This window comes from Mustelus asterias, chromosome 16 (genome assembly GCF_964213995.1).
Source record: "Mustelus asterias chromosome 16, sMusAst1.hap1.1, whole genome shotgun sequence".
NCBI lineage: Eukaryota > Metazoa > Chordata > Chondrichthyes > Carcharhiniformes > Triakidae > Mustelus > Mustelus asterias.
In genome coordinates this window covers 23,920,193-23,943,946 of record NC_135816.1, presented here as the reverse complement: position 1 = coordinate 23,943,946, position 23,754 = coordinate 23,920,193, and the positions used below count along the sequence as shown (strand labels likewise).

The following is a 23,754-nucleotide window of genomic DNA, read 5'->3' as shown; positions in this document are numbered from 1 at the left end:
CAAATCTCGACAGTAGACTTTAACTGCACACTTCATGCCAAAGGTTAATATTAACTCTTTAATTCCTTTTTAATTTTTGAAAAAACTCTAAGAGGATATTCCAAAATGATCCTTATTTGAAATTCTTTGAAGTCCCTTGCAGAGGCCTGGAAATCATAGAATCGTAGAATCCCTACATTGAGTCTGCACCGACGCTTCGACAGAGGATTCCACCCAGGCATTTTCCTGTAAGCCCACATATTTACCCCCAGTAATCCACCTAATCTACACACCTTGGGACAGTAAGGGGCAATTTAGCATGGCCAATCATCCTAATCTGCACATCTTTGGACTGTGGGAGGAAACCAGAGCACCCGGAGAAAACCCATGTAGACACGGGGAGAACATACAAACCTCACACAAACAGTGAATGAAATCGAACCCGGGTCCCTGACACTCTGAGACAGCAGTGCTAACTATGCCACCCTCAAAACCAGGAATCAAAGCAGGTGTGCCCGATTAACATCAGATCCTTACAGCAAGTGACTCACTGTTTATTTCCACATAGTGGATAATGCTTGCTTGGTCTTTGGATAGACCAGGCAAGTGTTATGTTCTCTGTTGAAGCCAAGTTGTTAACAAATGTGTTCATATTATAAAAATGAGCTTGCCTTTTATTTTAAGTGTCTGCCCTTGTGATTTACAGTTACAAGGATTTACCTCTGTGTAAATAGAAGTGCCTTTCACCCATGGGCGGCACCGTGGCACAGTGGTTAGCACTGCTGCCTCACAGCACCGGGGACCCTGGTTCGATTCCTGGCTTGGGTCACTGTGGAGTTTGCATATTCTCCACTTGTCTGCATGGGTTTCCTCTGGGCGCTCCGGTTTCCTCCCACAGTCCAAAGATGTGCGGGTTAGGTGGATTGGCCATGCTAAATTGCCCCTTAGTGTCAGGGGGACTGGCTAGGGTAAATGCATGGGGTTATGGGGATAGGGCCTGGGAGGGATTGTGGTTGGTGCAGACTCGATGGGCAGAATGGCCTCCTTCTCCACTGTATGATTATATATGAATAAAATATCAGTAAGTATAGGAACCAATAATGCTAAATCCTGAGGAACAGACATTGGATAAAGAATATCACAGAGTCTGACTGTGCTGTTGTCCTTTAACGAAACAAACATGGCAAGTGTTCCAAGTCATTAATCCACCAAAGAAAAATATTTAAATCCATCTGAGGATCAGCTGGCCTGGCTGTCTTCAGTGGAAAGTATTTGTATTCTATCAGGAGAATCTTTGCGAAGTACATATTGGAAAACACCCAGGTTACAGGCAGTTCTTTTTTCCATGAAGTTTTTAAGGAAAAGGGATGCCTCAAACACATTCCTTATTAGCTTGCAAACAGATAGCAAAATGGTAAACATTTCACTGAAATATGAAAGTGCATCGATTGCACGCGGTGTAACAACAGTATTTTTTGCCCTTTCTATCTCCATTAACAACAAAAGGTTTGCCAAATACTTTTTCATGAGCCCTTTAACACCCTGCTTTTCTTTCCCATTTATCTAATACAACTATTTTCTCTGTCTATTCAAGGCTCAGATTTGTACATCGGACCGTCGCTGTGCATTTTCTTCTAATGTTTCTTCTGTGATACAGTGATTGTTATTTGCTGAAACGTGGCAGCCAGTGGTTGTCCCCAGATCCAGGGTATCTCTTAAAGCTCTCTTAAAGCAATGAGATATTGGGCAGAATCTTGTTGCGCCCCCCCCGCCCTCCCCCCACCACTAGGATCAAGAACCCCGGGGTGCAGAGGTCCCACCCACCAAAAGCTGTCAGCCAATCGGAGACTGGAAGCTCTATTGAATGGCAGTACCACCGGGGAGTTGGTGCCAGTGTGACACCCATCCAAGGTCCAGATAGTTGCTGGAAACTAGGCCAGAGGTGGGGTGGGGCAGGTTGGGGGTGGGGGGATGGTAGAGTTTGGAGGAAGCGGGGGGAGGAGGGTTGGCAATGAAAATGGAGTGGGGGGTGCCCCCTCCTTTCCAGGGGTGCCCCTCCTTTCCAGTGCCGGATCCCTCAATCAGGTACTGACTGCCTTTGAATGAGCCCGCAACCAACCCCACACATGTTTACTTGCCATGCCCTCTGCATAGCAAGCCCACCCTCTTGCCCATTGCTGGGTTAATACTAGTGGCAGCAGCATGAGGCCCTAAAGTGGGCATTAAGGGTCCACTTAAGGGCCTCAATTGGTTGGTATAGTGGGAAAGCCGTCCATGGGCCTTCTTGCATAGACTAATTCAGCTGGGGATGGAAAGGTGGAAATCTTACCACCTGGCATTCTTCTGACTGATTAAATGCCCCCCAACACCAACACGTCATGAGGGAGAGCATTAAATTCCACCCGTTATCTTGATTTATCCCTTGACTTACACAAACAATATGGTTGCCCCAATAATAACCATGAAGGCTAATCCTCAAAGGAATATTCCTAACAATATTTTTTTTTTCTGATATTGCTTTTATTATAGGACAGCTCCCTTTACTTGCAGTCTTCTAGGAATGTTACAGTGAGCATCCGCAACAGTCAGGATCAGATTGTTACCCAATTAAACACAGGTAAGTCTGAATATCACGGAGAGGGCATCTAGCACTCTTGTCAGACACTTTTTGAGCTGGATGTGCTGAAAATAACAATAAAGAAGATTGACACTCGATCTGATCTGCTGATGTTGTGCTGCAGTGCATTGATGTGCTGCATCATCGAGTGGTTTGTCACGGTTTTTGCCATTGCAGGTTTCTCAGACGCACTGTGTTCCTGATCTATACCTGGAAGCTGGGGGATGCTGAACTGAGGGGAGAGACAAAGTCAAACAAAATGTTTCCTCTCAGCAAGGGAGAAGCCCAAAAATAGGACATCGGCATTGCAGCGAGCCATCTGCCCATCACCTTAGGAGATGAGGTCAGAATGTTAGGTGCCCACATGCCTCCCCCCCCCCCCCCCCCCACCCCACCCCATGCCCCACGAGCCCCGGGAGGGCAGGCTGGAAGGTGTGTGGGGGAGCGGTGTAAAATCAGGTTGGGTGGTGGGGAGAGGGCACCGTGCCCATCAGCTATCCACTTCTGCTGGTATTTTATTGGCGGAGAAGATGTGGCGGCAGTCCCAATTGAGGTCCTTAAGTAGTCTACTAAGGGGCACTTAGGGCCTCCTCCCACTGCACCATAAATCCTGGCTGCAGGTATCCAGGGTGGGAGAGCCAATATGGCACTCTCCAGTTGCCCCAGCTTGAACACAGCACTCCTCTACTGAAGCCATGGCCTCAGCCAATTAATTGCTGGATGACTGTAAAATCCATCTGCGGCTTCCCAGGCTGGCAGAGGCGGGCTCCTCCCTGACTTTTCTACTTGTCATTGCTCAATTTTTCTTTAAAGGAGAAGATTTGAATAATCATAAGACCATTTTTGAATGTAGTTTCATTTTGTCTCAACATTACATAAAAATCTCCCTCAGTTCATTTTGTGGTAGACATTAGTTGTTGAGTTTTCTGTCTTCATGTATATGCTGTATTTATCATTAAGCGCACGTCTCCATGTTTGGTTCAGTTGTCAATGCCTCTCGAGTTTCCAATCTTATACATGTTGCTCAGGGAAAGTGATGAGCTGACAAATTTCAATGGAGGGGGAAGGTAAAACCAGTGATGGATTCCCGATAGCTTTTTTTAAATTTAAGTTTTAAGTTTACTTATTAGTGTCACAAGTAGGCTTATGTTAACACTGCAACAAAGTTACTGTGAAAATCCCCTAGTCGCCACACTCCGGCGCCTGTTCGAGTACACCGAGGGAGAATTTAGCATGACCAATGCATCTAACCAGCACATCTTTCATACTGTGGGAGGAAACTGGAGCACCCGGAGGAAACCCACGCAGACACGGGGAGAACGTGCAGACTCCGCACAGACAGTGACCCAAGCCAGGAATTGAGGCAGCAGTGCTAACCACTGTGCCACCGTGCAGCCCTTGTAAAAGATTTCTTACTGGTACTCTTAGGTCAAGGCTGTCTTCATGATGGGAATGGGTCCCTCTTTTCACTTTGGCAGTTATAATTACAAGGAACAGAGTAAATGGGGACAAGGGTGGTTGGGGAAGGGGGAATGGGGAAAGGGGTGGTGGGGAAGTTGTGTTCTTTGGAAATGGACTTAAGCCTGCTTTTTCTCTATCAAATAAGTACAGATTATGGCAATATTAACCCTATCCCATCATGCAGAACTGGACAAGTGGACAGTTGAAATCGCCCAGATCACAATTCCCTGCCGTGGAGTTAATGTCCAACAGGTTTATTTGTAGCACAAGCCACAAGCTTTTGGAGCACTGCCCCTTCATCAGGTGAGTTAGAACTCCCACTCACCTGATGAAGGGGCAGTGCTCCGAAAACTTGTGGCTTGTGCTACCAAATAAACCTGTTGGACTTGAACCTGGTGTTGTGAGACTTCTTATTGTGCTTACCCCAGTCCAATGCCGGCATCTCCACATCGTGGAGTTAATGGGCAGTGAACTGCAATTATTTTAACCTGCTTCACTGAACAGGTAGCAACAACATCCACTCTCAGCTACAAGGTCCCATTTTAATTTTTGTATATCCTTTCCCAACATGGTTAACTGGATATTTTTACCGGAAAATCTTTGCGCAATTTGGCAGAGTTTCCTATCAGTCCAACCCAGCAGGGAATCATAGAAATCCTACTCACATAGACACGGGGAGAATGTGCAAACTCCACACAGATAGTGACCCAAGCCGGGTGTCGCTGGAGCTGTGAGGTACTTGTACTCTGTTCCTTGTAGTTATAACTACAACTAGCACTATGAGGTGCTAAAGGGTGTGTTGAAATGGTTTTTTTAGCCTGCTTTATGGGCCCAGGAGTCGTGCTGCTCTGGCCCACACAAGGGCATGTTAGATTTTCCCTGTCTCAATCTTACTATCAGCCCTATTAAAGGCCTACCCCGAGATGATCCGACAGGCAATATTGCCACTTAGCTGGTCTCAGCTGGCCACCTTCAGGTAGGGCACAGTTCACCCTCGCTTTCCATCTTTGGCTGAGAGGAGTGGGAGTTTAAAAATCGCTGGCTTGTTTTCTTTGCTGCAGTGAGTGAGTTTTGAACTGACATCGAAGCTCAACCGGTGAAAATTAAGCTGCAGCTGAAATTTATAATTGGGGCCCAAGTCACGATTCATTCAGAAAAATAATGGCCGGAATTCTCCCAAAACAATTCTAACTGTCGCATTCGTGTGAAAACTGGAGTAATTCATGTTGGTTTTTTCAGTGGGAGTTCACAGAAGAATCTCCCACACTCTGTGCACTGCAAAGGTCACCAGCGTGTATATTATTAAAAATCAGTGAGCGGGGCCTATTTCCGCTTGAGAGGCTGGCAGCATAGCACTGAGCGGGCCATTGAGCATGCGCCGATCAGTCAGCGCTGAGATTGGCGCATGTGCAGTAGCCCCGCACTGTCGGCCTCCCGATCGCTGGCCTGCCCCACGATCCCTAGCATCACTGGCCCTCTGCACCCCCATGGCCCGATCGCTGGCCCCCCTCCAACCACTCCTGGGCCAGCCCCAAACAGCCCCTCCCCCTTCTCGGCCCAGCCCGTTCTCCAACCCTCCCGAATCCTCATCCCCGCAGTCCTGACCCCCCCAGCAGGCTGACCGCACCCCCCCCCCCCCCCCCGCCGCACCCCTCCAGCTTGCCCCAATCACTGGCCTCCTTCCTTCCCCCACCAATCCTGTCTGCAGAGTGCCAATGGCACCCCTCCAACCCCAATGATGACCCCACCAGGTCCCTCCCCATTAGGCCCCACCCCCTAGGCCCAGCCACATGATGGGCAGTGCCAAGGTGCCCCGGGGCATTGGCACTTTGCCGCTTGGGCAGTGCCAGGGGGCCCAAGCTGGCACTGCCAAAGTGAAAATGCCCTGGCACCCCCCACCAACCAACCCTCTGGGGGGGCCCCGATTGTCCCCCCCCCCCGCCTCACTCCAGCAGGGTCAGGCCGCTAGTTCCCTGTTAGTGGGAATCTCCACTGAAGTGATCCATTCTGGTAGGGCAGGAGGTGCTAGTGGGGCCTGGAGACTTCAGTCTCGTGCCCGCTCATCACACTCAAATGAGTTTAAAACGACCATTTAAATGGCCTTTGCGCCTCCCTGCCGATTTCCGGAGCGGAGCTGACGTCACCGGAAATCCGGCGCTCGGAGATGCCATTGGGGCGGGAACACATGCAAAAACCCTGCGAATTGGCCGACACAAGAATCTCCCGATCCGCTGCATTAAAAGATTAGCGCAGTGGGATGGGAGAATTGCTCCCAGTGTACGTGAATGGGTTTTGAGTGGGTTAAATCTCGTCTCCTTGGATGACAAATGGTATTTTTAGTAATCATATGCTTGTTTAAATCATGTCCCACCACCCCTCCCCACAATGCCAAGCCTTTGTATTGTCAAAGATACAAACCTATTTCCAGTCAGATAGATCAATTGGGAACAAAGCAGTTCTTAAACTGCTTCTGCAACATTTCTTTGTGAGCTTGCAGCTGTCTAGTGTGTACATGTCTAAGGTGAACATTGTGAACTTGTTGAGAGAACAGGAAGGAGAAAAACAAAACAAAGATGAAGTTTAATTATATGCATGAATGAAATACTTCTGACAGAAAGCTGAAATTTAACCTTGAGATACCAGCTGCTGAGACCCAAGGGAAATTATTTTGAGATGGGCATGGTGATAATTCCCAGTTTATTTCCTACAGTAGACCACATGGTGTTCTTCGATTCTGAACAAGCACAAAAGAGTTTAGTTAACTCCTTTCACCCCAAGGGTTTCATTAAGCTAACTGGCTATCAGTGATGGTCCCAATCGGTTTAAGCCGATGTGCATAATATTGTTCTTTGTCAATACTGCGGTAACCATCGATAGTTACCAACCAAGGGCGGCACGGTGGCACAGTGGTTAGCACCACTGCCTCACAGCACCAGGGACCCGGGTTCAATTCTGGCTTGGGGTGAGACTGTCTGTGTGGAGTTTGCACTTTCTCCCCGTGTCTGCGTGGGTTTCCTACGGGTGCTCCGGTTTCTTCCCACACTCCAAAGATGTTCAAATTAGATGAATTGGCCATGCTAGATTGTCCCATAGAGTCACAAGATGTCTAGGTTGGATGGATTAGCCATGGCAAATGTGTGGGGTTACAGGGATAGTGCAGGGGGGAGAGGGCCTCTTCAGCACTGTGGGGATTCTATGATTCTCTGCTCTGTGGGGAGGGTGAATAATCTGGTGGTTTTGCCATGGTGGGGGGGCAGTGGTGTCTCCAATAAATCCATGTAGACCCCAAAAGAGCTCCCACCTCTTTGCCGGACTTTCTGCTTGGCGTGGGCCTCCCACCTTGGCACTGGCCTGCCACCAGTGGTGGCAGTGTATGGCCCTTCAACAAGCATTAATTGGCCACTTAAGGACCTCAGTAGGTGCAAGGTTGGGTGGGCCACCTGACTCCTCCACCCCTAACAAAATTTCAGACTCCTCAGAGAGGAAGGTCGGAGCAGACAAAATTCAGCCCTGAATTTCATCACCAAGGGATGGTTTATGACTGAGAAAATTGTGGACCGTTTAGTTAGCACTTAAACTGGGCTGGGATTAGAGACCCAGCCAATCATATAACTAAGTATTTGGATAGAGTTTAAGTTAAGCTTAAGTTTATTTATTGTGTCACAAGTAGGCTTACATTAACACTGCAATGATGTCACTGTGAGAATCCCCATGTCACCACACCTGTTCGGATACACTGAGGGAGAATTTAGCATGGCCCAATTCACCTAACCAGCACGTCTTTTGGACTGTGGGAGGAAACCGGAGACCTGGAGGAAACTCTCACAAACATGGGGAGAACGCGGCAGACTCCGCTGCCAGGATTTGAACCCAGGCCCTGGCGCTGTGAGGCAGCAGTGCTAACCACTCTGCCACCGTGCCATCCAGGATAAAGATAGGGATGGTTGAAATGAAGGGAAATTTAGAAATCTAAAGAGAAAAGTTTTACCTAAATCATTGTAATGATTTAGATAAAGCCAGGCAGAGTAGGACAGGAGGGACAGAGAGTTCATTGGCAATGGTGAGTAGTAATAAAAAGCCACTGTTGGCAAAAGAAAAAATAGCATCTGAACATGCAAAGCATTCATAGCAAGATGGATAAAGTGGCAGCACGACAATAGATACATTGGTTCAATATCATTGTGCCGGAATTTTGTGGTCTTGCACACCTTGCTGCCACTGCCAGTGAGAATGAAGAATTTGGCACTCAGCCAAATCTTCATTCACTGCAACAGGACTGGAGAATCCCAGCTGCGGGCGAGTTAGGAGGATTTCGGCCATTGTCATTACAGAGACACGAGACTGAGGTTGGAAAATAAAAATTCCATGGTACATTTCAAGAAGACAGGCAGCTCGGATGATCGGGAAGTAGAATTGTGTGGGTGGAGATTAGAAATAACAAAGAAGAACAAACGCTGGTGGGAGTAGTTTAGAGGCTCCCTAACAATTGTTGCACTGCCACTAGACAAAGCATTAAACAAGAAATAATTGGAACTTGCAACAAAGGAAATGCAATAATCATGGGGGGACTTTAGTCTTCTTATAGGCCGGGCAAATGAAATGGGCAAAGGTAGCCTAGAAGATGAGTTTGTGGAATGTTTTTGCAATAGCAGATGAGAACAGTACTTTGTGGAACCAACTGACAAAACCAATACAAAATTAAAATACTGAGGATGCTGTAAATCTAAAATGAAAACAACATAAAATTCTGCAAAAACTCAGCAAGTCAGGCTGTGGATAGAAAAATAGTTAACATTTAATGCCAGTGACCTTGCTTTAGAAGTCAGAAGTAGGGTCATAGCTATTTTCGATCTAGTATTGTGTAATGAGACAGGATTAATTAGTAAGATCCTCTGGGCAAAAGCGATCATGATACAATTGAATTCCTTTTTAAGTTTGAGGACAACATACTCCAGTCCAAAACAAGTGGCTTAACCATAATCAAAGTCAAGTATATAAATATGAGGGGAGAGCTAGCTAAGGTTGATTGGGTACCTGAGACAGTGGAAAACTTATTAAAAAATGGCTTAAAATGTTCAATAAAAGTCCATTCCAGTAACAAACAAAAACTCATTGAGAAAGATCCATCTCTAGCTTGCTAGGAAGTTAACGATGGTATTAAATTTTAAAAAGGTGCTTATAATATTGAGAAGATTAGCAGTAAAATTGAGGATAGAGGAAGTTGCAGAAACCAGCAAAACACAATCAAAATATTGATTAAAAGATAAAAAGCAGAATAAAGTAGTAAACTAGCCAGGAATATAAAAATGGATTAAAAGACCTTATACAAATATATAAAGAGGAGTGCAGCTAAAGTAAGTATTGGTCCCTTAAAGGCAGAACCAGGAGAAACCGGGGCGACATGATGGCACAATAGTTAGCACTGCTGCCTCACAGTGGTTCAAATCTGGCCTCGGGTGACTGCCTGTGTGGAGTTTGCACATTCTCCATGTGGCTGTGTGGGTTTCCTCCACATGCCCCAGTTTCCTCCCACAGTCCAAAGATGTGCAGGTTAGGTGGATTGACCATGCTAAATTGCCCCTTAGTGTCCCATGATGTGTCCGTTAGCTACAATAAAATGTATGGGGTTATGGGCTTAGGACAGGGGAGAGGGAGAGGGTGGGGTGCTCTGTCAGAGAGTTGGTGCAGATGATATGGACTGAATGACCTCCTTCTGCATGGTAAGGATTCTATGATTATCATGGGGAATGTAGAAATGAGAGATATGAAAAAATATTTTGTGTCTGAGTTCAGTGTAGAGAACATAATTTACATTCCAATAGATAGAGGATAATCAAAAGACCAACAAGAGTATAGAAACTTAAAGGAATTATTATCATCAGAGAAAAATTATTTAAGAAACTTGAAGGACCAAAGTCAACAAATCCCCAAGACCTCTTGGCCCACATCCTGGAGTTCTAAAAGAGGTGGCCACAGAGACAGTGGATACATGTTTATGATTTTCCAAAATTCTATAGGATATGAAACAGCCCCAAAGGATTGCAAGTTGGCAGATATAAGACCTCAATTCAAGAAAGTAGGGAAAGAGAAAACAGGGAACTAAATGCCAGTTAGCCTGACATCAATCTTCAGGAAACTGCTTCAATCCATTATTAAAGAAGTCTTAATTATGCACTTAGAAAATCATAGTCTGATCAGACAGAGTCAATGTGCCTCTACAAAATGGAAATTAAGTTTGAAAGAATTATGAGTTTTTTGAGGAAGTAACTAGTAGGGTAGATAAAGAGGAGTGAGTAGATGTAGATTCATAAAATCATAGAATTCCAACAGTGCAGAAGGAGGCCTTTCAGCCCAATGAGCCTGCAATGACAATAATCCCACGCAGGTCCTATCTCCATAACACCATAGATTTACCCTGCTAATATCCCTGACACTAAGGGGCAATTTACCATGGCCAATCTACCCAACCTGCACATCTTTGGACTGTGGGAGGAAACCAGAGCTTCCGGAGAAACCAACACAGACATGGGGAGAATATGCAAACACCACACAGGCAGACACCTGAGGCTGCAATCGAACTTGGGTCCCTGGCACTGTGAGGCAGCAGTGCTAACCACTATGCCACCATGCCACCCCTATGCCACTGGGTAGGATATTTGGATTTCCAAAAGGTATTCAATAAGGCACCACACAAAACGTTAATAATACACATGATAAGGGGCTAGTATATTAGCATGGAGGAAGATTGGTAACAGACAGGAAACAGAGAGTAAGGATAAATGGAGCATAGCTGTAGCTAGCAGAGTGCAGCAAGGATCTGTGCCAGGTCCTCAGCTATTCACAATCCATATTCATAAATTAAAGGAAGAGTCTGAGAATAATATATCCACATCTGCTAATAATATAAACTGAGGTAGCTATATATGCAGTCAGGTGGATGTAAAAATGCTGCAAAAATAGATAGGCTAAGTGAGTGGGCAATGGTGCGGAGTTGTGTGAGGTTATTCATTTTTGTAGTAAGAATAGAAAAATAGAATATTGTTTAAAAGGCCTGAAATTTCTAAATGTTAATGTTGAGAGGGACTTGGTGCTTGTCTTCATACCAGGAACAGAAAGTTGGGATGCAGGTTCAGAAAGCAATTAGGAAGTTATTGGCATGATTGCTTTTATTGCAAGGAGATTGGGGTACAAGATCAATTATATAAAGCTTTGGTAAGACCATACCTAGAGTTCTACGTACAACTTTGGTCTTCATATTTCAGGAAAGATATATGTGCATTGGAGGCAGAATGGCCTGGGCCCAACCATCTTCAGCTGCTTCATCAAAGCCCTCCCTTCCATCGTAAGGTCAGAGGTGGGATGTTCACTGATGATTGCACAATGTTCAGTACCATTCATAACTCCCCAAATACTGAAACACTCATGTCCAAATGCAGTGTGATCTGGGCAATAATCAGGCTTGGGCTGGCAAGTGGCAGCCACACAAGTGCTGAACAATGATCACCTCCAACAAGAGAGAATCTAACCAATGCCCCTTGATATTCAATGGCTTTACCATTGCTGAATCTCCCACTGTCAATATCCTGGGAGTTACCATTGACCAGAAACTAAACTGGACGAGCCAGGTAAATACTGTGACGATAAGAACAGGTCAGAGGTCAGGAACCCTGCGGTGAGTAATTCACCTCCTGATTCCCCAAAAACTGTTCACCATCGACAAGGCACAAATCAGGAATGTGACGGAATATTTCTTATCTGGATGAGTGCCACTCCAACAAGCAGCTCACTTGGTTAGCGTCACTGGAATCAAACGTTCTCTCCTTCCACCACCAGTGAACAATGGCAGCAGTGCATCATCTACAAGGTGCACTGTAGGAACTCCCCCAAGACTCATTAGGCAACACCGTCTAAAGCCACAACGCTACCATCTAGGAGGACGTGGGCAGAAGACACACAGGAACACCACTACCTGCAAATTCCTGTCCAAGCCACTCACCATCCTTGCTTGGAAATATATCACCATTCCCTCACTGTCGCTGAGTCAAAATCCTGAATTCCCTCCCCATCAGCACTGTGGGTGTACCTATAGCACAGGGATTTCAACAGTTCAAGAAGCAGCTCATCACCATCTTCTCAAAAACAATTAATATGGGCAATAAATGCTAACTTATTTAGCCCACATCCGGTAACTTAGTAAAAAAATAAAGATTCACCAAATTAGTTCCTGGGATGGGAGGATTGTCCTATGATGGAAGGCTGAGTAAGTTGAGCCTATACTCTGTGAAGAGCTTAGAAGGATGAGAGGTGATCCTTGTAAAAGAAATAAGATTTGAAAGGGACTTGATAGGGTGGACACATTTCCTCTTGGTGGGGAATCTAGCAAACAGCAGCAGAGCCTCAGGATAAGGGATCAATCACTGGGAACTGAGTTGAGAAGTAAAATCTTCACTCAGCGGGTTGTGAATCTTTGGAATTCTCTACCCCAAAGGCTTGTAAGATGCTCCATTGTTGAGTATATTTAAGTCTGAGAGAGATAAATGTTTGATCTCCCAGAGAAGCAAGGGATATGGGGAGTGGATGAGAAAGTGGAGTTAAGCTCGATGATCTGCATGATCCTATTGAATGGTTGACGGGACAGGTTCAAGTTGCCATGTGGTGTATTTTTGCTTCAATTTTGTACCTTCATAGGCTCCTCTGGAACAGGGCTAACTGATTGCCTTTCTGAACTTAACATGAATTACTTCATTTCCAACATCTCATAATTCTTTGTGTTTGGCTGCAGGAAGTGAAGCTATAGAAGCACGTGGCAAGCGATTTGAAGTCATCTCTGATACCAACAAGTTGTTGTTTTCAGCGGAGGACAGTGAAGTTGTTGTTGGTGCTGATCGCTTACGAGTCTTAGGTATTCATATATTTTTAACCTTGCACACCTGTAAAATATGTCTGTTCTTAAACTCCATCTGCGTTCAAAAATGGGGAAGATTTTCTGATAGATGATCCTTCGTAGAAATGCTCAAACCATAGAATCCCACAGTGCAGAAGGAGGCCATTTGGCCCATCGAGTCTGCACCAACCACAATCCCAATCCCTATAACCCCATGCATTTACCCTAGCTGGTCCCCCTGACGCTATAAGGGGCAATTTTAGCATGGTCAATCCACCTAACCTGCACATCTTTGGACTGTGGGAGGAAACCGGAACACCCGGAGGAAACCCACGCAGACACGGGGAGAACGTGCAAACTCCACACAGACAGTGACTCAAGCCGGGAACCAAACCCAGGTCCCTGGCGCTGTGAGTTAGCAGTGCTAACCACTGTGCCACCATGCCGCTCTAAAGGAACTCAAAGGGGAAATTCTTCAAAATCTTCTTGCAGGAGCCTGAGAACCAGTGAATACTGAGAAAAAAGCATATTTAACATGGTCAGACAAAAAAAGTGAATGTACACATGATACTGACTACTGGAAGATTACCTTGTCAAAAGTCTCACTGCGCAATTACCAGTAATATCTGGCAGTAAGAAACAGCTTGCCAGCCATCTGAATGAATATTAATGAGATCAATTTATTATGTCTCTGCAAATCACTAGAAACCAAAGCTGTTATATTAAATTTTTAAAAAACATCAGTTGTTGCTCCATACCAGTTCTGAGCACAGAAGGTGCAGGAGTTCTCCACTGTGGATGCAGACTAGAATACATTTGGCAATAGCTTATTAACAGGGGCTCCACCTCTCCATAAATGATGCTGCCAGTAATTAATGTTCTGTCACAAATGGGGGAAAATGGAAGAGGGCCAGAATACAAAGCTACCAGTGCATTTCAGTTAAATGTGCAGAGATGATCTCTGTTGCAATATGAAAGGAATAGAAATGATCCTTCTGTTAACTGAAGAAGCGCTGTGCGTGACGCAGGTGATGAGTGAGGTTATCTGTAATCACGGAAATTGGCAGCACAAAATTTCAATTTACCCGGGGTAAAATTTCCTCTGAGCTGTTTACTGGAAGATGATAAACATGGCCTGGGTTTTTCAGGGAGTTGGGAAGGGGGGTGTGGGGGGTGTGAGAGGGGGGGGGGAATACTCGCCAGCAGTCAACGCATTGGAAAGAAGCGTGCCCCCCAACCATAGCCCACTGCTGGCAGGCTAGACTGGGTGAGAGTGGAACTTCTGCCCTTTAGTGGGAGGAAGTCTTGCCTTCAAAAGCTGCTGGCCAATCTGGTTGGTTGGCAGTTTGGTTATTACCCACAGTGCCAGATGTCCTTAGTAAATGCCACCAGAACTGCAAGGAAGAGCAGGAATCATAGGATTCCTACAGTGCAGAAGAGACCATTTTGCCCATTGAGCCTGCACCGACTCTCCTCAGAGCATCTTACCCAGGCCCTATCCCGTAACTCCACAAATCTATCCCTCTAATCCCCCTAACCTACACATTTTGGGATTCTTAGGGTGGAATTTTCCCATCCCGCCCACCACGGGAATCGTAATGGGTGGGACAGGACCACGCAAAGGCCCATTGACCTCGGCGGGATTTTCCCAGTCTTGGAGTGAGCACAGCTGGAAAATCCGACCCTAAGGGGCAATTTAGCATGGCCAATCTACCTAACCTGCACATCTTTGGACTGCGGGAGGAAACCGGAGCACCCGGTTCTTTGTTCTTTGTTCACCCAGAGGAAACCCACACAAGCGCAGAGAGAATGTGCAAACTCCACACAGTCACCCAAGGAATCAAACCTGGGTTCCTGGCACTGTGAGGCAGCAGTGCCAACCACTGTGCTACCGTGCCACCCTTAAAAATGAGCAACAGCTGCTGGAAAGGAGTAGGTCCTAGGCCTTTAGGGCAGGGAATATCTGAGAGTCCAGGAAAGGGGAGGGTGTGGGAGATTAGGTTTTGGAGGACATGGGGCAAGGAATGAAGTTGGGGGATGGGGGAGGCAGAATCTTGTTGAGGGGAGGTGGGGGTGGTGCCTCTAATGTGCACAGTGCACTCCCTGAATGATGTGCCGACCTTCCTTTCACCCTTTTTCAACCTGGCCTCAAAAACTGTATCGTCCATTTCCCCTGCCTACCCATTCCAATCATAATATGGTGTGGGCGGTGTAATATCCTGGCCAATTGGCTTGATAACAAGGTTAAAGGACATTTTTATTATTTATTTCAATATGATGTGTGGGCTGTCAATTTCAGCATCCCCCGCATCTAGTATATTATTGGGGGCAGTTCGGTGTGTTGATAGTAGGTTGGGACCAATATTATGCCTGGCAAGGTTCATAAAATCCAACCCCTCATGATACATGGATGCTTTGCCATAGAAATAATTGATAAGTGACCATTGCATCCTTTAAGAGAAGAGTGGATAGATAATTAATGCAGGGAGATACATATCTAAGGCACGTAGAATCAGTTACAGAATAAATGTATGAACCATTGAGGTGCAGTTGTCATGGGGAAAACTACAGGTTTGATTCAGTTATATCACATATTTTAGAATCATAGAATCCCTACAGTGCAGAAGGAGGCCATTCGGCCCATCGAGCCTGCACTGACAATAATCCCACCCAGGCCCTATCTCTGTAACCCCATGTATTTACTCTACCAATCCCCCTGACACGAAGGGACAATTTATCATGGCCAATCCATCTAACCCGCACATCTTTGGACTGTGGGAGGAAATGTGAAAACTCCACACAGTCACCTGAGGCCGGAATTGAACCCGGGTCCCCGGCGCTGTGAGGCAGCAGGGCTAACCACTTTGCCACCATGCTGCCCTTTTAAATGGACATTGCATGGAACATCTTGTGATGAACTAAATTTTTGGGGACCAGTTCAGTTAAAGGCTTCAATGCTCCTTTCTGGGTTCTTGCTGCAGTAGAGACTGTCAGAGATAAATCCACAGTTATAACTCAAAAAGGTTGGTCTCATAAAAGATCAAACATGAAGTGCTTCCTGCATTGAGAGACTGGGTTATTCTTCCTTTAGTTATTCTAAGAGAAGCAAGTGTTCTTGATGTCAGCTGAAGATCTGATCACCAATTTGGGAGCCTCTGACGAGTTTGGCCCAGTGTGATTCATGGGGTGGGTGGGGGGGGGGTATTTTTTTTCAGTTTTTCCCACTTCAGTAGTGCTGCTGATGCCAACGTGAATCGCACCGATTTTCCCAAAGCCAGAATCACCAATCCAAGCAAAAGGCATTTTTTGATGGGAAGATTCTCCGAAGGACTAAGTTAGTTCTTAATAATGCGAAAACTGCGTCAAATAAAACACAGGCAGATGCCAATTGACCTGGTTGCTTATGTTACCATGGCATAATGGGGAAAGGACAATTAAATTGAAAAAGTTCCTAATTAGTATCCCCAATTTTATACTTGGAGATTATCACCTCCCCAAGGAGATCATTAGGAAAGTCAGATACGAAAGCAGAACATTCCCATTACCCATCATTGATCTGCTTATTGCTCCCAATAGATTGTAAAAATGCTCAAGAGGGTTTAGTCCAAACTGCTTTCTTTGCCAAATGTTTTAATGCAATAGTTTAAATGATGTCTCCACTTAAGGGAAGATGGAGGAAGGCAGGACCAATACAACGCTGCATTTTATTAATGTTCAATCCTCAACCACTCTGATTATTTCTTCAAATCAGTATTCAATTGAACTATAATCTGTGGGTCAATTTGAAAGCAGGGTGTATTTCAGGTTGACAGGAATAGAGTGGGAAACACAGTCGTTTGCCCAAATGTGAGGGGGATTTTTCTTTGACCAAATCTGCACATTGACTAGCTTCTCCTGCCTCCCATAGGGCAAGGTTTCATACTTACCTACTGGAGAGCCTGCCCGTCAGATCAGCTACTGCATAACAAGCCCCCCTACACATGGCCGAGTTAAAATGGGATTGGAGTTCATAGAATCCTACAGTGCAGAAAGAGGCCATTCGGCCCATCGAGTCTGCACCAACCACAATTCTACCCAGGCCCTATCCCCGTAACCCCACTTATCTACCCTCCAAATCCCCCTGACACTAAGGGGCAATTTAGCCTGGCTAATCAACTTAATCTGCACATCTTTGGAGTGTGGAAGGAAACCGGAGCACCTGGACAAAACCCACATAGACACAGGGAGAATGTGCAAACTCCACATAGACAGTCACCCAAAGCCGGAATTGAACCTGGGTCCCTGGCGCTGTGAGGCAGCAGTGCTAATCATTGTCCCACCATACCTAACAAGCCCCCCTATACATGGCCCAATTAAAATGGGATTGGAGTTCTTTTGACATAAAGTGTGAGATCCCCCCTCCGCAGTTGCTTTAGGCAACCTTCTCATTTGCCTGCAGAACCCTGCAGATCACAATGGGAGATGGAACATAAGGATTGGTTTGCGAGAGGATAAGAAATCCCCTGTTTTTAACTGCCCACCTGCCTGATTTCTTGGTTCTGTTTCCTGGTTTAGTGTATGGACAAAGTCACAAGTTTTTCCAAGTTTGCCATTTCGCAGCTGTTAATACTGACCAGTACTGAGATTGTGAGATGGTGTTCATTGCAAGGGGGGACATAATAAATACCTTAATGACTTGAAAATAAACTTGCACTTTGCTCACTACTGAAGTTATATCTTGAGCAGAAATTTCTGTTTTTGGTAACAAGCCAGTCCTGTTAATTATAGCCCATATCAAATGCAGTATGACAATCCTGTAGTGTAGATCAGTTTGCAGGTTTCTGCACTGGGCAGTCTTACTAAGTTCCTGGGTAAGATTGCAAATTGCCTTATAAGCACGCTTTTACAATGAGCCCATACCTATTCAGGATGAAACTGAAACTATAGCAAACTCAAACCACTCCTTACAGAGAGCACAGAATAGGCTTTCATGTAGTAAGTCCAGACTAAACGCAAATCCAGGCCCCAGAAATGAAACGACTATCATTTAAACCATAGCACTACCCAGGCCATCGTAAGAGTGTCCTTGCAGGCTTAGTATTGCCCATTTACTGGGTTATTTAAAGTCACCATAGTCCCGGATGACCATAGGCTGCTGTCCCTTTTGAGGGGGAGAGCTGACTGGTAACAAGACAGTCCTCAGGTGATCCTCAGGTTAAATCACCACACCTCAGGCGAGAGACAAGGTTGAGAACCTTAGCTGGAATGGGAATTGAACCCACGCAGTCGACATCACTCTGCATCACAAACCAGCTGTCCAGCCAACTGAGCAAAATCGGCTTCCCCGTTGAATTATTGCAATGACATGCAGTATACACTGAAGTCATCATTGGGGAAATCATTCGCTTTTGTTGAAGGTGATAGTGAATTTGCTGTATGTCAGCCAGCTGGAAATCCATCCATCTTGATTCTCCCATTTCTCCGCAATGGAGAATGTAAATTTGGAAGTGTTAATTTACCAAGCGGTGCTATGTTTTAGCATTTAATTTCATCTCCATAATCTGGGTTTGACTATTAGCGCAAAGGTGCGTAACTGCCCTGAATGAAATCAGTTTGGGGCTAGTTATAGTGTGTCCCATGGCACAAAGTAGAATATAGTGCAGCAGAAAAGGCAAAAGATAAACTATCTCGCTAATCTCTGCAAAAATGTGGAAAAAGTCCCATCCTATATATTTGCCATATCATACCCAACAAGCACAAAAGAAAACACCCCAAAAACTCATAAGGACAGTCTAACTAGACAGTCTAATAGAAACATAGAAGATAGGAGCAGGAGGAGGCCATTTGGCCCTTCGAGCCTGCTCCGCCATTTATCATATTCATGGCTGATCGTCCAACTCAATAGCCTAATCCTGCTTTCCCCAATAACCTTTGATCCCATTCGCCCCACATGTTATATCCAGCTGCCTCTTGAATACATTCAATGTTTTGGCATCAACTACTTCCTGTGGTAATGAATTCCACAAGCTCACCACTCTTTGGGTGAAGAAATATCTCCTCACCTCTGTCCTAAATGGTCCAGCCTGAATCCTCAGACTGTGATCCCTGGTTCTGGACTCCCCCACCATCAGGAATATCCTCCCTGCATCTACCCTGTCTAGTCCTGTTAGATTTTCATAAGTCTCTATGAGATTCCCCCTCATTCGTCTGAACTCCAGCGAAAATAATCCTAACCTATTCAATCTCTCCTCATACATCAGTCCTGCCATCCCCAGAATCAGCCTGGTAAACCTTCGCTGCACTCCCTCAAGAGCAAGAACATCCGCCCTCAGAAAAGGAGACCAAAACTGCACACAATACTCTAGGTGTGGCCTCACCAAGGCCCTGTATAATTGCAACAACAACACATCCCTGCTCCTATACTCAAAACCTCTTGCAAATGAAGGCCAACATATCATTTGCTTTCTTTACCGCCTGCTGTACCTGCATGCTTACCTTCAGTGACTAGTGCACAAGGACACCCAGGTCCCGCTGCACACTCCCCTCTCCAAATTTACAGCCATTCAGGTAGTAATCTGCCACCTTGTTTTTGCTTCACAAAGTGAATAACCTCATATTTATCCAAATTATACTGCATCTGCCATTGATTAGCCCAATCACTCAAGCTGTCCAGATCATGCTGAAGGATCTCTGCATCCTTGTCACAGTTCACCCTCCCACCCAACTTGGTATCATCTGCAAATTTTGAGATGTTATATTTTGTTCCTTCATCCAAATCATTAATATATATTGTGAATAGCTGGGGTCCCAGCACCGATCCCTGTGGCACCCCATTAGTTACTGCCTGCCAATTTGAAAAGCACCCATTAATTCCTACTCTTTGTTTCCTTTCTGCCAACCAGTTTTCTATCCATCTCAATACACTTCCTCCAATCCCATGCGCTTTAATCTTGCACAATAATTTCTTGTGCAGGACTTTGTCAAACGCTTTCTGAAAGTCCAAATATACCACATCGACTGGCTCCCCCTTGTCAACTCTACTAGTTACATCTTCAAAGAATTCCAACAGATTTGTCAAGCATGATTTCCCCTTCATAAATCCATGCTGACTCTGTCTGATCCTGCCACTGCTTTCTAAATGCTCTGCTATAAAGTCCTTGAAAATGGAATCGAGAATTTTCCCCACTACCGATGTTAACCTGGCTGGTCTATAATTCCCTGTTTTCTCTATACTTCCCTTTTTGAATATTGGAGTGACATTCGCTACCCTTCAATCTGCAGGGATTGTTCCAGAATCTATTGAATCCTGGAAGATGACCACTAATGCATCCACTATCTCGAGAGCCACTTCCTTAAGTACTCTGGGATGTAGATTATCAGGCCCTGGGGATTTATCCGCCTTCAACCCATCAATTTTCTCAGCACCGTTTCACTACTAATATTGATCTCCCTCAGTTCTTCCCTCTCATTAACTCTTGTATTCTTCAACATTTCTGGCATTTGATTTGTGTCGTCTTTTGTGAAGACAGAACCAAAGTATGTATGATATGGCAAATATATAGGACAGAACTTTTTCCATGTTTTTTCAGAGACTAGTGAGATTGTTTATCTAATGAAGCAACATTTGGAATGAGAGTGTGGTTGGATGAAGGGTGCCAATATCTGCATGTTTCAAATGTCAGTGTGGCCACACAGAGCTCAGTTACAATATAAAAATTCTTCCCCGGTGCCTCAATAATGAGCCAAACTTGAATTTCTGTCTGCACAACTGGGATAAAGGGCGGCACTGCTGCCTCACAGCGTCAGGGACCCCGGTTCAATTCCAACCTTGGGTGACTCTGTCACCATATTTTCTATGGTTCTATGTGGGACTAGGCAAAAAATGGTTCGGCACAGACAAGAAGGGCCAAAAGGCCTGTTTCTGAGCTGTAATTTTCTATGGTTCTATGGAGTTTGCACATTCTCCCCGCGTTTCCTCCGGGTGCTCCGGTTTCCTATCACAGTCCAAACATGTGAAGGTTAGGTTGATTGGCCATGGCAAATAGCCCTTTAATGTCAGGGGGATTAGCAGGGTAAAATATGTGGGTTTACAGGGATAGGGCCTGGTGGGATTGTTGTTGGTGCAGGCTTGATGGGCTGAATGGCATTCCTCTGCACTCGAGGGATTCTATGAATACAATGAGTGGAATTTTACAACCCCCCGCCCCCCCTTAGAGTGGGGGCGGGACAGTAAAATGCAATGAGCTCTTTCGAAACTCCAATGACTTTGGCGGGAACGTAAGATCCCACCAACGGGAGGGGCTGCAAAATTTCACCCAGTACCTGGTTTGTGTCAGAGTCAAAGGTGTAAAACTTGCAAATAGAAAAGAATGGATCAAAGCACAAACTCTATCAGCAGATTGTACTGATCAACACTGAAAACCACAACTGCTTTTCTTGCTTCTTCTACTGCTCTCTGTAGAATGATGAATTTAATGATTGCAGCTTCCTGATCTGAACGCAGAGGCACTCAGCCAATGGAACCAGTTAACATGGAAACATAGGTGCGATGATATTCATTAAACTTTGCAGGCATCTGCTGATTGCACTCGTTCGGAGAGTCTCTCAGAGCTTTCTCTCTCTCAAATATTATCATCTTGAAGTGATGGGAAATCATCGCAGCATACCCGAACCTTATGGGAGTGATGTTGCCACACTGGCAAAAAATAAATCTTGAGTATATTTGAGACCTGTTAGGAACACATGTATGACTTAACTCAACCGATGTGGCTTGAAGTGATTCCAGTGCTAAATGCGAACATTTTTACTTGAGGATAAACTGTTTTCAGCTGCTCTCCGTCAGTTACTGATCAACCTGAGTTGGCATGAAACCCATGCTGGAGTCAGCAATTGGCAAATCTGTTAGCGAGGCCTGATTGTCATATAGGTTTTTCTGTTCCATGGGAAACCCTTGTCAACATTCAGGGCCTGATTTTACCATTTTCAGTCTAAGTGCCGAACCTGGGCGTCAAATAGATCCGCGCCTGGAATCCTCTTTCCAGCGTGCCCATACAGGTTTTGCCGGCTCCAGTCCGATTCGCACTGTGGGCGGGGCTTAGCGCTGCCCGAATGATTGAGCTCGGAACTGCGCATGCGCAGTTCGAAAAAAAATCCAAAGCGCCCGGGCGCAAAAGACAAAAACAGCAGAGAGAGCGGCTCTCTGATCCAGATCATCTGGGGGGTGGGAGGAGGAGCGGGGGTGGGACCCAGATCACCCTCTGGGGGGGGGGAGGAGGAGGGGGGCGGGACCCAGATCACCCTCTTTGGGGGGGGGGGGGGTTGGGAGGAGAAGAGGGGGCGGGGCCCAGATCACCCTCTTTGGGGGGGGGGGGGTTGGGAGGAGAAGAGGGGGCGGGGCCCAGATCACCCTCGGGTGGGGGGGGGGGGGAGGGGGTGGCGGGGGGGGGTGGGGGGTGGGACGATTAGAGGGGGGTGACAGGTCCATCTGGCTCACCAAGTCAGTTACAATACTGCGTTCAGCGTCTACTGAACCACCTTGGATACAAAGGATAATGGCATTAGGGTTCTGCATGTAAGCCTTGCTTATGCTAAAAATTATATCCTTGGTGTCGGCAGCCATTCCTGATGTTACAGTACTGATAGCACCGGGAAGATCAACCAGTACCATTCATTATCCTTTGTATCCAAGAAGGTTCAGTAGATGCTGAACGCAGTATTGTAACTGACTTGGTGAGCCAGATGGACCCACAAGGCAGAAGGACCATCTTTGTGTTGATCAAAGTGGATCTAGCTGAGGAACATACAGCTTATCTTACTAACGGAAGGATGGTGGAGGGAGACCAGCGATCGAGGTAGGTTGGGGGTGTGCTCTGCCGAGGATTGCCTGCCTCCCAGGGGGGGTCTGTTCCTGGGGGGTGGGGGTGGGGTCTGCCAGGGTGGTTAGCGGGGGGGGGGGGGGGGGGGGGGTCTGCGAAGGATGGTCGAGGAGGATGGTGACTTCACAAGGGCAGGGAGGGCTTCGGAGGTTCCCCTGCAGAATAGAAATCCACTTCGGATTTTTATTCTGCAGGTCGCTAAAAGCATGGATCCGGAACGGGCCGGAAGACGGTAAAGTGGGATTTGGCGGTAGGGTTGGGCGCGCGGTTCATTAAGTCGATTTAAATGCATGCTAATGCATTTAAATTGCCGGGCCGCCCGATTCGGGCGCGGGCCGGACCCGCGCCCGAATCGGGTGTCGGTAAAGCTGCGATCTACTCGGAATCGGGTGCAGATCGCGGTCTAGGCCCGACGCCCAACTTTACCGCGAAGTTTTAGTAAAATCGAGCCCTCAGTGTTCCGTGTCGTGAAATGGTCAAGAACAGAAATTCATTAAAGCGGAAGAATAAATCCACTATTGTGCCCTTCTTGTAGGCAAAACAATTAAACTAAATTAAACAAACTGAGGGATAAAGTTAAAGGGGCAGCCCCTTAAAGGGCAGGGGAAGGGGGGAGGTGTGTGGGGGGGGGGGGGGGGGGGTGGGGGGGGATGCCTGAAATAAAATATCAAAGCATAAAGGGAAACTTAAAGCCTGTAATTAAAGGGCTCAATAATACACCCCAGTCCTTGAGAGGCCCAACAAGCACGGGAGGCCTCAACAGTGCCTGCAGGCACCGCATGCTCCCTCTCCAGGGACACCCAGCTGTGAATGTAGCCACGGTAGAGGGGCGGACAGTCAGGTCGGATGGCCCCCCCAGTCACCCGCTGCCTGGACCTGTTTGTGGCAAGCTTGGCCATACCCATAAGCAGGTTCACGAGGAGGTCTTCTTCCTTCCATCCCCTGTCTCCCGTCCCCCC

At 46.2% G+C, this 23,754-nt stretch overlaps 1 protein-coding gene across 5 annotated transcripts in view; it reads left to right on the top strand.

Annotated features, from left to right (window-relative positions):
- The window catches only part of sgcd (sarcoglycan, delta (dystrophin-associated glycoprotein)), a 203,513-nt gene that overhangs the window by 103,348 nt on the left and 76,411 nt on the right, over window positions 1–23,754 (top strand). For 3 of the 5 annotated variants that reach the window (XM_078230773.1, XM_078230774.1, XM_078230775.1), the window contains exons 4-5: window positions 2,509–2,596; window positions 12,840–12,959. In XM_078230773.1, the coding sequence (XP_078086899.1) occupies window positions 2,509–2,596; window positions 12,840–12,959 (208 nt within the window). The remainder of the gene's footprint in view (window positions 1–2,508; window positions 2,597–12,839; window positions 12,960–23,754) is intronic. The other 2 variants (XM_078230776.1, XM_078230777.1) reach the window with 1 other exon arrangement.